Consider the following 14,938-nt stretch of genomic DNA (forward strand, 5'->3'; position numbering starts at 1 on the left):
ACACACACACACACACACACAAAAACTATGAATATTTAACGAGTATTCATATTCATTCAAACAAAATATAAACTGAAAAAGAGAGCTACAATAAGCAATCGTTATTCCTTAACTATATCGACACTTTGATGAACTTTAAGTAAAAAAAATGAATTTTATTTATTTTTGTCATTGAAGTATTCAGATTTTATGAAGGAAACTTAGAAATTTTGAAAAATATTTTAAAAAGCAATACATTTTTTATTTACAAATATTTATTTGATAGAGCGCCATACATATTCCGATATAATTTCGGTTACATCACAATAATGTTACAAACACTTTATAAGATTTATACTTGGGCGCGTTCATTATGGTCTGAGGACATTAAATTCTGAGATATATTATTTATTCCCAATACAAATGTCTTTGTTTAACCTATAAGTTAAACAAGAACGCCTATCGTATAGGTCGCGGACTAAGAGCACAGTGTAATTGTTTTTATAGATTCCTGTTTTCTCTTGTAGGCGCATACAGGCTATGTGCAGATAATACAGAGTAAAAGTGAATACGAAACGAAAATATTCGTAATCATATTCAAAAAATATTCATTCAAATGGAATGAAAAAGTATTTATTCGTTTCTTGACGAATAAAAAAGATGTGTATTCGAATGAATATTTTCAATCATTTTTTATTCATTTATTCGAATATTAGGTGTATTCACCGGACGCACTAACATTAAGTACAGTCACAAGCCAATACTCCGTAATTGGCTTGCGACTATACTTAAAACCATCTTAAAAATAAGAACTGACAGTGAATATTAATCTAGATCTTCGCCATTACGAGTCAAAGACACGTGAAATACGTTCTTTTCTTGAAAAATGCGCGCACATTCCATCCCGATGGAATTTGTGGCAATCGTTCCACATGGAGAAGTTCAAAACGATAGACAAAACATATACGCGTGTAAGGTAAACCCGCGAGAAATCCGCGAAATCCAAACCGTGAAAGAATCATTCAAAATCGAAAACGTGCCGATGTAATCTATCAAATCAAGCTGCGCAATATCGTGTTTCTCGATAACAATGAGGAGTGAGTTTGTTAATAGGGTAACGCGCGTTTGCATGACGCACGCTTGTTCAAAATTCCAGATAATTAACGAGGCTGCGTTTCCCGATTAATTGGCTCGAGACTTTCGTGAAAATTAATCCAACCCAGGAGGAGGGGGGCTCGCGATGCCTGCCGGCACAGTGGGATTTCAAAAACAACAGCGCGGTTCACGAACCAAATACTATACTGACGAATGTAATGATGCATTGTTCTCGTTTCGAATATTTAGCGAATATGCCTTATTAAACCTTCGAAATAAACGAGCCATCGACAAGGATATTTTTTCTTTTTTTTCTCTTTTTTCTCTTCTCTTTTTTTGTTCGATCGTACGCAAACTTCAACGAAATCCGCGTAACGATCGTATTTTTGAACAAAAAGGTACTCGTGCGTACAAAAAGGTGCGGTGCTGGATGATACAGTATACGGTGAATGGGGGGAAAAAGAGAGAGATTCAGAAATAGTATTGTGACAAAATACGCAGACCGAATGGAATTTTCGCTCTGCAGAGATAACCGTAGAAATAACGATCACATTTTTCCGTCGCCGGCAATGATTTATAAGAACAGTTCGGACAGTCTGGCAGTGTCTTTACTTTTATTACGTGCAAACTATTTACAGACACCGTTCATTAGAAGGAGTGCCTTGATCGAGTGGACTGAAAGGAAAGTAACGACGTTCCGGTAGAAGCTATCGGTAACATGGAACAAGGTCGTTAAGACCGCGTCTCGAGGATCCATCGATCTTCGGGAGCCTCGTCTGCGACTGTCAGTTTCAGGTTGCGCCTTCGGACAGACAATGTCGGCGTGTCGTTTAGGGATCGAAGCTGACGACCAGAACCGTCCGAAAGAGAAAACAGTGATTTTTCAAGCCAGCCATCACAAATTTTTTGAGGAGAAGAAGATGAATTGCTCGCGTCGTTTATATACTCATATTCTCACGAAGCTGAACCGTCGATAGACGTTTCGCTGCTTAATATTTTAGCATGTCGATTTCTCGGCAAATTGAAAATTAACTTTTCCCGAAGCTTCAAAGTTTGATCTCTCGCTCGCAGGATGATAAAGTGCCACGAAACTTTTACGATGTCTATGAAGAGATAATAGAATCCACTTAAATTCTTTTCCAGTGGTACGATCGTTCTCAAGGTACATCCTACTATTTGTCGTTGTAGAACCGAGTCTCTTTGGCGCGAAATAAACGTGACTTAGCTTCTATCAAGTTGGAGTTGGAAACGAGCCAGAAATTATCGCTTTGATCTCGGTACTGGCACCAAGCCGCGAATGCGGGCGAATTAACCCTTAAAACATCCGAAAGTTCCGTCGTTAAGCAACGGTAGTGCTGTAGAGTTTTACGTTCGTTCCCGCATTGACACACGTGCGTTTCTCACTTTCGTACTTAACATCGCCTCTTTATTTCTTTGAGATCACTGAGGGGGAACACGAACATTCCAGAGCCTAAGTATTAAAGTGTTAGGCATTTCACTTTAATACTTAGTGACTAGAAATTAATAGGGGAAGGTCACCGATACCAACATATCACTTTGTTTTTAGACAATATTTCTTAAACAAAAGGTAAAAATACAATTTCAAAAACATAAATACAAACTAAAAAGTATCTTTTATCAGATAGTATAAGCAGTTTTTATAATACTGTTTGCAAGTTTGTAATAATTAAGTTTTTCTTAAGTTATGCAAAAATAAGCGTCTGACAAAATGGGCTCCAAAACTGACATAGTAGATAATAATGCCAACATTCCTATTCTATAAATAAAGATATATCCTATTCTGTAAAGAGAAAATTAAAATTTATGAAACTATAAATATTTAAAATGACATAATATTGTCAATAATACAGTCACTATTAATTTAATTACGCAATTTGCAAAAGAACATCGTAAGAATTTTCTTCTCGGATTCATAGAATTTGTTTTTAGCTGATTTGGTACAGAAATAAGCCACTTATATATGAATTATGAGTTTGTACTTCTTTAATTAACTAAACTGATCACGTTTTTATTAATATTAATAAGGTGCAAAGGTTAGTTTCTAAGAAATAAGGGGATGTCGCTTTAGAAGACCTATGTCAGTATCGGTGACCTTCCTCTACTATAAACTATTACATTACAATACAATATTAATATAATATCACTTATTTTATTATATTATAATAATTCTAGAAAAGAGAATATTATAGCGGAAGAATATCATATTATAATTATTGTATCTAAAATGTATTTGCATACATTTTTCCACAAATGATACATGAATGAATAAATATAAAAATAATATATCACGAAAAGAAGATCTCAATAAAATTTATCGAAGAATTAATGATATTCAAATCTTTTTAATTTTATATATAGTATTATAAATGATTTTTATAATTTTTTCATGTATAGTTGAAAAAAAGATAATAGTGCACTGAAAAAAAAGATTGGCTGGTGCAGCAGCCAATCTTTTTTTCAGTGTGTGAGCTATATTTTTCTGCACTTGTAACATCGAGAAGTAAACCCGCACGAGTTTGAAAGCTTGTTATAGAGGAGATATATAGGGTGGTAATTAAGTATTCTAAAAAAGAGATTTTAAGAAATAATTCCACTAATTGTGTGTGTGTGTGTGTGTGTAAATATATGTTGTGTGTAAATATATTAAATCAAGACAAAAATTTTATACAACCATATATGTCCAAAATAAATTTCAAAAACCAATGAGATTATTTTAACTTTTTGTATGTTCCATCAAAACAGCTCGAGTGGTTTTCGAAATTTTTAGGAGAAACAAAATTTTTCCTTCAATTTTGACATCCTGTTTTTGAAAATAAGACGTATTGATTATATGAAGTTTTCGTCTTAAATTAATGTGAGGAATCATCCCTTAAAATCCTTTAGAGTACTTGACTATCACCCTGTATATCTCGACCACCTCGTGTATTACTGCATGCACAAAAGTGTTTCCAAGAAGGACATCGTTCTTCCGAGCGTAGCTTTGCATTTCCATCGGTGCTTCTTGCGAACTCGACGTCCGTATTCAAACGTGGTTCGATGAACCCGTTGGAAAAATGATCAGAGATGCAGCGAGTGAACGGTACCGGCTGGATCGCAGCCAAGGATCTTCTCGCTCCTTTGATCGCGCCGTGTCGGCCGAATCGGGCCGTTCTGCTGTATATTATCAATATCGGTCTATGCCCGTTCCTCCGAATCGCCAACCGGCAGCGAATCCTGACGGTGAGACGCGAGGCCACGCGAGAGAAGCGTGAAAAGCGGGGGAGTAAGTTAAATTGCGCTGGCGAAATGGGCACGGCTGTCGGTCGGTCGGAAGCCCATTTCCGATAGAAACCACCCCTCTTCCTTGTCAGTCAGACGAGGCGAAGCCAGGCTGGCGGCGTCCCCGTTATACCCATTTTCGGCCAATTCCGGATTGCGCTTGTCGATCCGCTCGCGGGGAATCCTGTCTGGATTGAGTCCGAGAAGTATCTGCAGAATTGATCATTCGTGGGTATATCGGGATAGATCGGCGATAGAACCCCGAAACGACGACTACCCCGTTATTCGGTATCCGTACGACAAAATTAGATCGCTGCAGTGAACTCCGCACTGCGGACTCTCGAGCCGCGTCATGCATTAACATTTGAACATCCAAAATAGAAAAAAAAACGCAGCGAAATTTGAAAACATAAGATTCTCAGGAAAAGTGGAAAATTGTGCACCTTATAAAATCCACGTGATATCTAATTTTATGTAAAGATTATTTAATTTAATGTAAAGTGATATCTATAATCAAGTAACGGAATTTATTTTTGATGTTTAAAATATAAACGTGCCGAAAGGCTGTACAGCTTAAAAATAATATTAGTTAATATTCCGATCGACAAACTGCATAAGAGATTAGCTCTTCCAAATAGAACTCTTTAAAATATGATTGATGTGAAAAGATGTGCGTTTCAATATATTCATTGGTACAATGGCTCGATAGATAATCTAACAAAGAAATACGTTATTCTCTTCATTGGTCCCATTGCTCCTTGCCTACTCGATTGAATATCGATTGAATATCTTGGGTAGCAATTGGCATTCGGAGATAGTTTGACGTTTCATTTCTTGATACGCATTCTTCATTCTTCATAATCCATATTTATAGATTCTCCGAACGTAACGGACACGAGCGACGTGAATCTAGTAATAATGTCTTCTCTCTGCGGACGCGAGATGAATCTGCATTGAAATCTGAGCATAATTCTCCTACATTTTTACTTTTGCATGCTTTCAAATGTTCATATTGCATCGGCGTTACAAACTTATACTGGTTTTCACATGATCCGACGCGAATACATTTTTTGCTTTGAGTAGCAAGATCATCGAAACATTTACTCAACGCTATCAAGAACTCTCTAAATCTGAATCAGTGGATAATCACTGATATCAGTGTCAAGTATGCCACTGGTAATCAGTGAATGAAATGTGAGATCCCTAACCTAGCTGATCTTTATTATGTAATCTCTAACCAACCTTGTTTTAGTGCACAAATTCAATGAATATGGTATTGAAAGATTGAAATTAACATGCAGATATCAGTATTTTAGTTATATAATACTCAAACATTCTTCCTTTTTCACTGATTATCAGTGCCAAATATGCCACTGGGTAATTAATGACTATCCACTGATTCAGATTTAGAGAGAAGTTTAGCTGAAATTGCTACGTGCGCGCTTCGCGTTTCTTTAAGTGCAAATATGTCGTAAAAGTACTTGCAAAATTATATTCTGTCACCAAAACAGCTTGGCACGACGGGCACGTATGAGCCGTTCTTTACGCAATTCCTTGCAAATTTCTTATTTTACTTATTATTATACATTCAGCACAAATGTTTGTACGCACAAGAGGCAATAATTACAATGCCCAAAAATTATATACTATTAATTCTAATTAAAATAAATGTACGGGCAAAAAATGATGTATTAATTGCATTAGTTTAATTAAAAATAATCTTGTTAATTCACAGTAACAGTATTAAAATAACATTTTATTAAAATCGTATGACGTATTTAATTCATTAAAAGTGTTTGATAGTGTTGTGTGTGTGTGTGTGTGTGTGTGTGTGTGTGTGTGTGTGTGTGTGTGTGTGTGTGTGTGTGTGTGTGTGTGTTAATAAGATTATTTTTTATTAGAATAATACTGTTAATAGATTAATTTTTTAAATGTATTTATTGAAATGTCATATTCTGGATTGAATTGACTTATCGTCTAATAGTGAAAGATTTAAATCTCTTTCGAGGGAAATCTCAGGAATCTAAGAAATCTACATCTCTTCCAATATATCTCGGACATTATATCTTTTATCTGTTAATATTCAACGATATTTCGATTGAGATATTTTCAATTCTACTTCAGCAATTGAATGTCACGCTCGTATGAATACATAGCACCGAGATGGGTCCCCGTAAAATTGTAGCCATAGCTTAGTTTTCCATTTCGCTGCATTACTATTGATCTGCGACCTGTGCAGCGATTGCACGACGGATATACCACAATATCACTATATTAACCGATACTGTCGATGCTTTCCTCATCGGAGAGATGGGAAAGAATGGGAACCGCGCGAGAGAGAATTCTTTTTATCTTCATTCGTTTCAATTAACTGATAGCTGCGGCAATACGGTCTTTGCCTTGATTAAAAATTGCCTGCGAGAAATATAAGTACGCCAGAGAAAACTTACTCTATTAACTTATACCAATATACATATTGTTAATTTATAATAACAATTAGTATAATTGATTCAATAAAGTAGAAATAATGAAAAGAGTTTTTAAAGCGGAAAATGTATCTCGATAATAATCGATAATAAACCAGTTTTATTATGATTCCAAATCATAAACCAATCGTAAAAAATTTAATTCTTTGATTGGTCAAATCCTACATTCATAACGCGTTTATTCGTTGAATCATTTAGTTTGCGCACTCACGTGAGAGCTATATATAATTTTATCAACTTTAATCTCCAATATTGACCGCGACGATAAATAATCATCGTACATTTCATTTGTATAATGACGTATTATCACATTCTCGAATTAACAAATAGGACGGTTTCACACGAGATTTTCAATGCTTAAATGATAATTAATTTGCATCGGAAACGTTATACATTACCGGAAACGGTATCATATATACATAATTAGCTAGAATAATTAATATCACATTTGCAGCATAAACGATGTATGTCAGATGTTGCATGTTAACTTAGCAACATTAAGAAATGGAATTAGAGCAATATTAGAATCGTCGCGGGAATTTGTAAACAATTATTACTTTATTGTCATTTGAAAATGTATATTCTACTAATAATAAAAATTGATCGTTGCAGCGAAGCTGGACGGCGTGAAGACTTACATGCGGATGAGGAGAGTACCGAATCATTTGCAAGTTAAAGTTATCAAGTGGTTCGACTACTTGTGGTTGACGCAGAAGTGCTCCGACGAAGAGAAAGCAGTGAGTTGTCTTCCAGGTAAGTTTCGCTTACTTATATAAATGTCAAAATAACTCGAATGAGCGGCGTTTAATCGTTTAAAAATTAGAAATTACACGCGGGGATTTGAAGCTTCTTTTTTTTATGGAAAACATGCTTGTGCACCGTTATTTTAAGCAAAAGTAATTTATGAAAGCTGAGCAATGTAATTAACGCAGACGTAATTAGTTATTTTTATATGAATCATTTATCTTCTCTCTTCACCTCGTAGTTCTCCTTATTAATGCGCAATATAGAAGAGATACGGACGCATATTTACTTTCATAAACGTGAGATATATGAAAATCCGGCGTTACGTCGTGGTCGTAACTTTATGATATTTATATAAGTCCGCTGAATCTATGCAGGGGCGGTTAGGCGAAGCTATTTCACGAACGTGTAATTTAATACACGTGTAATTAATGTAACTTCGTCCATCGCAAATTCTAAGTAAAGCTTTTCATTTTTAACTGCGATTTATTAGTCAAATAACAGCGAATGCAAGTTATTGCGGAGGTGGTGTTTACGAGCAATAAAACGATATCGCCGCCTTTCACCGGTGTTAGCGTATATAATTTCATGGGAAACATTTGATCTCATAACCGCGTTGGCAGGATACGCAAACTAAAATGCGAGCAAAGCGACGCGTAAGCAGGCTGCATGTACGGTTGCCGACACCGCCCCTTAATGCAAACCGCGCGAGAGTAAACGGTCGTGGGCGAATTTTCGCTGGGGTGTCTCTCGCAAAGAGATGAGATAAAAGTGCAGGCTAAAAATTCCCGACTTATCCGAAAATTATAATTTATTCCGCCCTCATACTCATTAAATCTCTTTCTTTATGATGTACTAAACAATTTGCGTCAGTAGAATTAGCTTAATTTGCGTCAATAGAATTAGCTTAATAAATAGGAAAACAAATTAATATATCGTACTTATAGGAATGAGTATATTACTATTACAATAGGACGACATTAAATGCCTATATTTAACACATAAATTTATTTATTACCTATTATCATCTTTTTCTAATTTATAGTAATGTATATTGTAATGTGATTATATTGATACTTGATACGCGAATGTTTTTTTCCTTCATAAACTTGATAACATCTTTTTTATTGCTTATTGCGTAAAGTATAAAAAAATGCGTAAATGTAGAAAATGTGTTTCTGAACCGATAAAGACGACTCCGAGCCGATTATTGGAATGAAACGATATTTCTGCTGGGAATTCCCCATTAAAATGCTAGTAAAGCAGCGTAATAATGATTCTATCATTCGCGACGCACTATAAAAGAGACTATATGCAATATAAAACGCATTGTGTATAGAAGCAAATAAACTGGAAGAAACGGGGATCCATGGACTACGCCGGGTAACATAGGAAGGACTTACGCTGAAATTTATTGCACGAGATATATACAAGAGTGCTTAACGCAAAGTCAAGCTTCCACTAAGAAGAAAATTGTCAACTTTTTCTCTCGAAGTTCTGTCGAAAAATGTTTTATTTCGCTTTCGGGAAAATATCGAGCAATTTTTTTTATATTCGTTCGTAGAGTGTACGTTCTTTTATAGCGTTATGTAAAATTTACAATTGTTTTCTTTGCGCTTCTTAAGGGACTTCTTTATAATCACTCTGCTTATAACCACAGAAAAAGAATTCATAATAAAGCAACTGGCTTTTACATTAACCACTCTTCCACGAGTCCCTTTGTTTCTTAAACTAAGAAGAATTTATATTATTTTATACTTCTTTTTTTTCATCCGACGGTTGTAATAATTCGTTTTTATAATAATTCATATTTGTCTCCTTTATTTAAAGGAGGAAGAATCGAAATTTAGATGTAGTTAACATAACATAGTGTATTATACGAACGCAGAATGTTAAAGAGGGAATAAATGGCCAAGGAGCAACGTTATTATTACCGCAAAAGCGGAATGCGCTTTTCAAATGAGTTTCCACGAGAATAAGAGCAGGGAACGTCCGGACAACATCCTGAAAATCGTTTCGTTCGAATGGCGCGCATTTCTCATGCAATAAACCCGCTATAAGGCGCGAGTTGTAAAGCTCCAAGTGTAATGCACGACATAACAAGGAGTTGGAAATTGAATATTAGTGCAAAATGAAAAATTGTAGGCCATTACGATGCGAAGGTTTTCATACACATGTATGTCATTTAATCGGCTATAACGCGAGCAATAAAGTTTCAGAAATATATCGGAAATATTAACTGGAATGTCTTCGTATAATACTGACATTTCCTGGCGAATTTAGATTTAAAAACATTTTATAATTAAATATTTAAATTTCAAATTACAATTTTAAAAGATCTTTCTGCAAAGTGAAATATCAAATCTTATCATCTTTGATCTCTTTTTAAAGCTTATTTCGTCGAGTTATGAAATGCACGTTGCCTGAAAGATTTTTCTTCTAATGAAGTAATAAAATAATGAAATAACTTGTACTATTCACACGCGTAATAAAACAATCGGTAGGGACATTTTTGCGCGGCAATAATAATCGGATTATATCGATATAGAGACAACAATTAGGCTGCATTATGCGTTAATATTATATACGCGGGAAGAGACACATCGATCGACGACAAAATTGACGTGAAAAACGAAAAATACTAACGCGCTACCGATATTTGCTACAACTTGCATAATTACAATTAACGCTAATTTGCGGAACTTAGTGCTAATTACGCAGCTGCATTGCCGCAATAACAATAGTAACATCGTATTGCGTACTTATACGGTCGACATGCTTCTGGGTTAACTACCAATTTCTGGTGCGTTTGATTATAATTATCTCAACAACAATAGTAACAATAAATTAAACTTTATCCTAGTAATCAAGGATTCATGTGGGAAATAATACCAAATCAATAAATTTTTATTTTACAAAACTGCCATTAATTTGCACAAGAATTATTAATTATTAATTACATAACCCAATATATATTACATTGCTTATTAATATGCTTATTAATATTAGTATTAATATTAATTATTATATGTATAATGTTGATATTTCCGCCAAGAAAGTGATTGTGTAGAAATGCAAGACTGTTGCACACACAAAGTCGAATTACTATTATTTAATTAGAAAAATAATAAAGTTTAAACAACAAATAACCAATAATTATAATAAGAGATTTATAACAATAAATCTCTCTTTATACATATTCCGAAAAGAACGCAACGGATATTGAAATCGGAGACATTCCGCTTTACAATGGAAGCTGTTCTAATTTATTATTGAGCTTGTACAGGAATATTAATAATTTTACATTCGAGATAATATTAAGAAATAATATTAATTTATAAAAAATATATCACGGTCCATGCATATCGATTTATAAAAGAACTTCACTTGACTATTTTTACTTCACCTAATTGTAACAGAGATTTTTCATCTTCTGCAGATAAGAATGAGAGTCTCTCATGCTAATGAGACGCGCTTTGATAAAAACATCTTTTCTTCTCAGAATGGTTTTACACTTTGAAGTTTCGGTGAAGTTGCCGTGCAATGCAATGCAACAATTCTCTACAATGATTTTTGCTGTGCGGTGATGTAAATTGTTGCGCACAAAAATTTCACCGCGTGCATTGCAAAATTTTAAATATCAAGAGAGAGAAGAGTATATGCAACGTGTAAATTTTTGAAATTGCAAGTTAATTAAAAATGGATACACACCCTTTACACGTTATAGTGACCTGCCTCGTCCGTACACATTGCGTTTTCAGCACCTCCTGCGCGGCGAAAGTATAAACTGTTCTCTCCGGAATTAATTCGGAGAGATTCTGATTCTTCCCTATTTCTTTCTCTCTTTTTACATTCTGATTTTTAGAGGCTGCGCACAATGGAAGAAATATTAGGAACAAAAATAAATATTAAGGGCTAAACAAACAAAATGACACGCATGGGCTAAACAAATAAAATGACACAGAATCTCTGCCAGGATCATATCTAAACATTATCCAATCTCTTTCCCCCTCTTAACATTGTCTTTTGTCTCCTTCCTATTATCTTTCCTATTTCTTTGTTTCCTTTTTGTCATAACGTCGCTTGACATCGTTGAGTTTAAATGTTACATCCAATTGTATCATGGCTTATTAAATACAACTTTGTTATTTGCGTTTTCCTATCGGCGTCTACTTTACATCATTAAGACAATATAACGTATATATGTTTTATTTAATTTGCATTTTAATTTAATTTACTATAAATGTACATCGATAATTTAATCTATAACGCAATGTTAATGTATTATTTATTTGTGGGATTGTAGAATTATGAAAAGTGAGATGTGATCTCTTTTGATATTTTTACATATGGACCGCATTTTATGAATACAACCGAACTTTTCACTGGACATTATAATTTGACCGAATTTTCCGATAATTTATGTAAGAGTGTTTGTTGTTTTACATTGAAAATGACCCGATCGGTGTCGAAACGTTTGTATATATACGATTATTAAATATCTTACATTATAATTGGCTCGTTGCCCTTCTTTTATTTATTGATTTATTCTAATTGATTTATTCTAATTCATATTAACAATCATAATAAATATTAAGGTTTCAACCTGTCACAGAAATTGATTACACCAGAATATATAATTCCTAACAGATTAAAATTTTAATATTTATTCCTAATATTTCCTCCACTGTGCACAAAACCTTTCTTGTTTTTTTCCCTCTTTTTACACTCCGCAATCATTTTCTCTTTTTCGCAGATAAGCTGAAGGCAGAAATCGCGATAAACGTGCACCTGGACACGCTGAGAAGGGTCGAGATCTTCCAAAATACGGAGGCTGGCTTCCTGTGCGAGCTGGTGCTGCGATTACGACCCGTTCTTTTCTCACCTGGCGACTACATCTGCCGCAAAGGTAAATCGCCTAGTTATCGTTTTTTCCAGCGGCTATTTCCGGCGCAGGATACTCGGAATCATTAGGCTGAGTCCAAGTAAGCAAGAAACATTTTGGAATATTTCAGCAACATTGAAACAACGTTCTAACCTTGAAAGAAATATTCCTTGCTTACTGAGAGGTGTGTTCTATGCAAAAATCTTCCTTGCGCGCGCGCAAGCCACTTTAACGAGAAAAAATTATCGTCGTAAATTAGAATTTAGATAAAAAGTGTGGCTAAATGTCCCGTTGTTAACAGTCGACTTTTGCTTATTTCCATCACCATTTACGGTCTCTCGAGGGCACGAACCCTAGACACCAATCTTCTTCCTATTCCTATAATTTCTCCCCGGATTTGGCGTATCCTGCTTATGGAAGCACGCAGTACTGGAAGCATGCCAAACGATGTACCATGGGTGTGAAAAATGACTATTCGCGCTCTTTCTCCCTTTATGTACCATCCCCGTCACCGGAGACCGTCGCTGGGGTAGACGAATATTTTTATTTTACGACCGAAAAAGTGACTGCCGTGCTTGTTATCAATGCGATAGAAGGAAGCACGAGCCACTCTCTCTCCCTCTCTCTCTTCTCTGTGTAACTACTTTCGTAGTCCAGTTGCATAGAGAAACGACTCGTAAATTCTAACGACTGACACCGCCATTCAACACACAGTCTCCAAATCTATTTCTTTTATGGATAGCAGAATTCAATATTTAAAAAAGATCATTTGTTTTCCTCTTTATGTCATAAAGAGGATTTCTAATTTTATTTTAATCTTCAAATATTACGGAACGTAATTTTTTGTTTTAATTGTCATCATATTTTGTCTTATATGAAATGATGAAAGTTTACGATTGTTTAAATGTCAATTATATTCAGGAAGCAATTATTCTTCTGAATATCGAGAAACCTAGTCGGAATTCGCTGAAAAATATGACTTCTCTATCTTTTTTTAAATATTTATGGCGTATGTATTACAGAAACTCTCTGAATACTCGTAACATATAGATTATGTACAAATAAAAGCCCACGCTATTACTCGGTGTTTTTATCGGCGTATTTAATATTTGTTCTCGATCCATAAGCGATCAGAAAAGTAATTTTAGCTTGCCAAAGCGAATCGTCTTCCCGGCGGATCGTTTGCCTTCCATTCACTTTATTCTCTCAACGGGGTTTCTTTTCACTACCGGCGGAATGACCGTTACGTACGCGTAGGAATGCAGAGAGTAATACCTCCCCTTTGATAGGTGGCCGCCCTCTTCGCGCATTTCCGTCGTTGCATCGGACGATTAAGGTCGGAATTATAGCTGTACGTTACTACTTGTCGGACAAATAACGGCCGTTTCTGGCGTATCCTGTTGCGCTCTTTTATACTATCTTTTAAGGTAGGGTTATCATCTAGTCATATGAAAAGAGTACATTTTATATTTTTTAAAGATGACGATTCGGAGTATGAAGAAGGAGGAAGTATAATTTTTATGCGTTAAATGCAGTTATTTAATATAAAATGAAATTTCTAGAAAGTAATTGTTACTAACAATTCCTATAATAGATATAATTTTATAAATGTAAAATTTTAATTTTTAAACATTAACACAAAAATAAAATTAGAGGAAGAAAATTAAAGTAATCGTATAGAAATATATATTGCAAATATGTTTTTGCAACAAATATATAAGAGATCATTAATGAAGAAGTTCTAAGATCGTCTGTTTTATCGATTAAAATCAATAATTTTCATCGAATGATATATATTGCATATACAATATTATTTTTATAGATTTGGAAATCCTTTCCCTGAATCAATTCGTAGGTACGCATTAATACAAATCTAGTTTATGCCAAGAACGACAAAAATTTTTGAAATTGAAATCTTCTTTGTCACATCATAGTCCAATCAATATTAATCACTGTCTACAGCTGTCAAGTTGTGACAATAATTGGTTAATGTGTATAAGCTCTGCAATTCTACGAAATTAAAGGCTACAAACTAGTAGAATATACGAAAAAATAACATCGAGTTCTTGGAATTAGATTTAGACATTTAATTCTACAAAATCGTTGTTTTACATAAATTTATATGCATGTATGCATGAGATATTGATGTCGTAATGTGTCAATGACACGTAAATTGTATACGTGTGTAAGTTCTATTTAAATCGGTAAAATAGCGATTCCGTCCGAGTTTGATCTTTACTTTAGAATCCCTTTAAAGTCCGTACCAGACTACCGACTTTGCAAGCAGTCAATCCTATTGCCAACTCTAACTGTTGATAGTAAACCAATTACAATCAGAGTCAGCCTCATTGATTCGTTATGGTTGGTAGTTAGAGTTAGCAATCGAATTGGTAACAAAATCGATAACAAAATCTATATATACACACACATCTGTATACAATATATTTATATCAATTATATACCTAAATAT

General features: G+C 34.5%; 1 protein-coding gene across 1 annotated transcript in view; it reads left to right on the top strand.

Annotated features, from left to right (window-relative positions):
• Nucleotides 1-14,938, top strand: part of LOC108731463 (cyclic nucleotide-gated cation channel alpha-3) — a 179,723-nt gene that overhangs the window by 130,265 nt on the left and 34,520 nt on the right. The window contains exons 9-10 of the mRNA XM_018461813.1: nucleotides 7,452-7,592; nucleotides 12,340-12,492. Of these exons, the coding sequence (XP_018317315.1) occupies nucleotides 7,452-7,592; nucleotides 12,340-12,492 (294 nt within the window). The remainder of the gene's footprint in view (nucleotides 1-7,451; nucleotides 7,593-12,339; nucleotides 12,493-14,938) is intronic.

This window comes from Mycetomoellerius zeteki, unplaced genomic scaffold (genome assembly GCF_001594055.1).
Source record: "Mycetomoellerius zeteki isolate Tzet28-1 unplaced genomic scaffold, Tzet1.0 scaffold128, whole genome shotgun sequence".
In the NCBI taxonomy this organism is placed as follows: Eukaryota; Metazoa; Arthropoda; class Insecta; order Hymenoptera; family Formicidae; genus Mycetomoellerius; species Mycetomoellerius zeteki.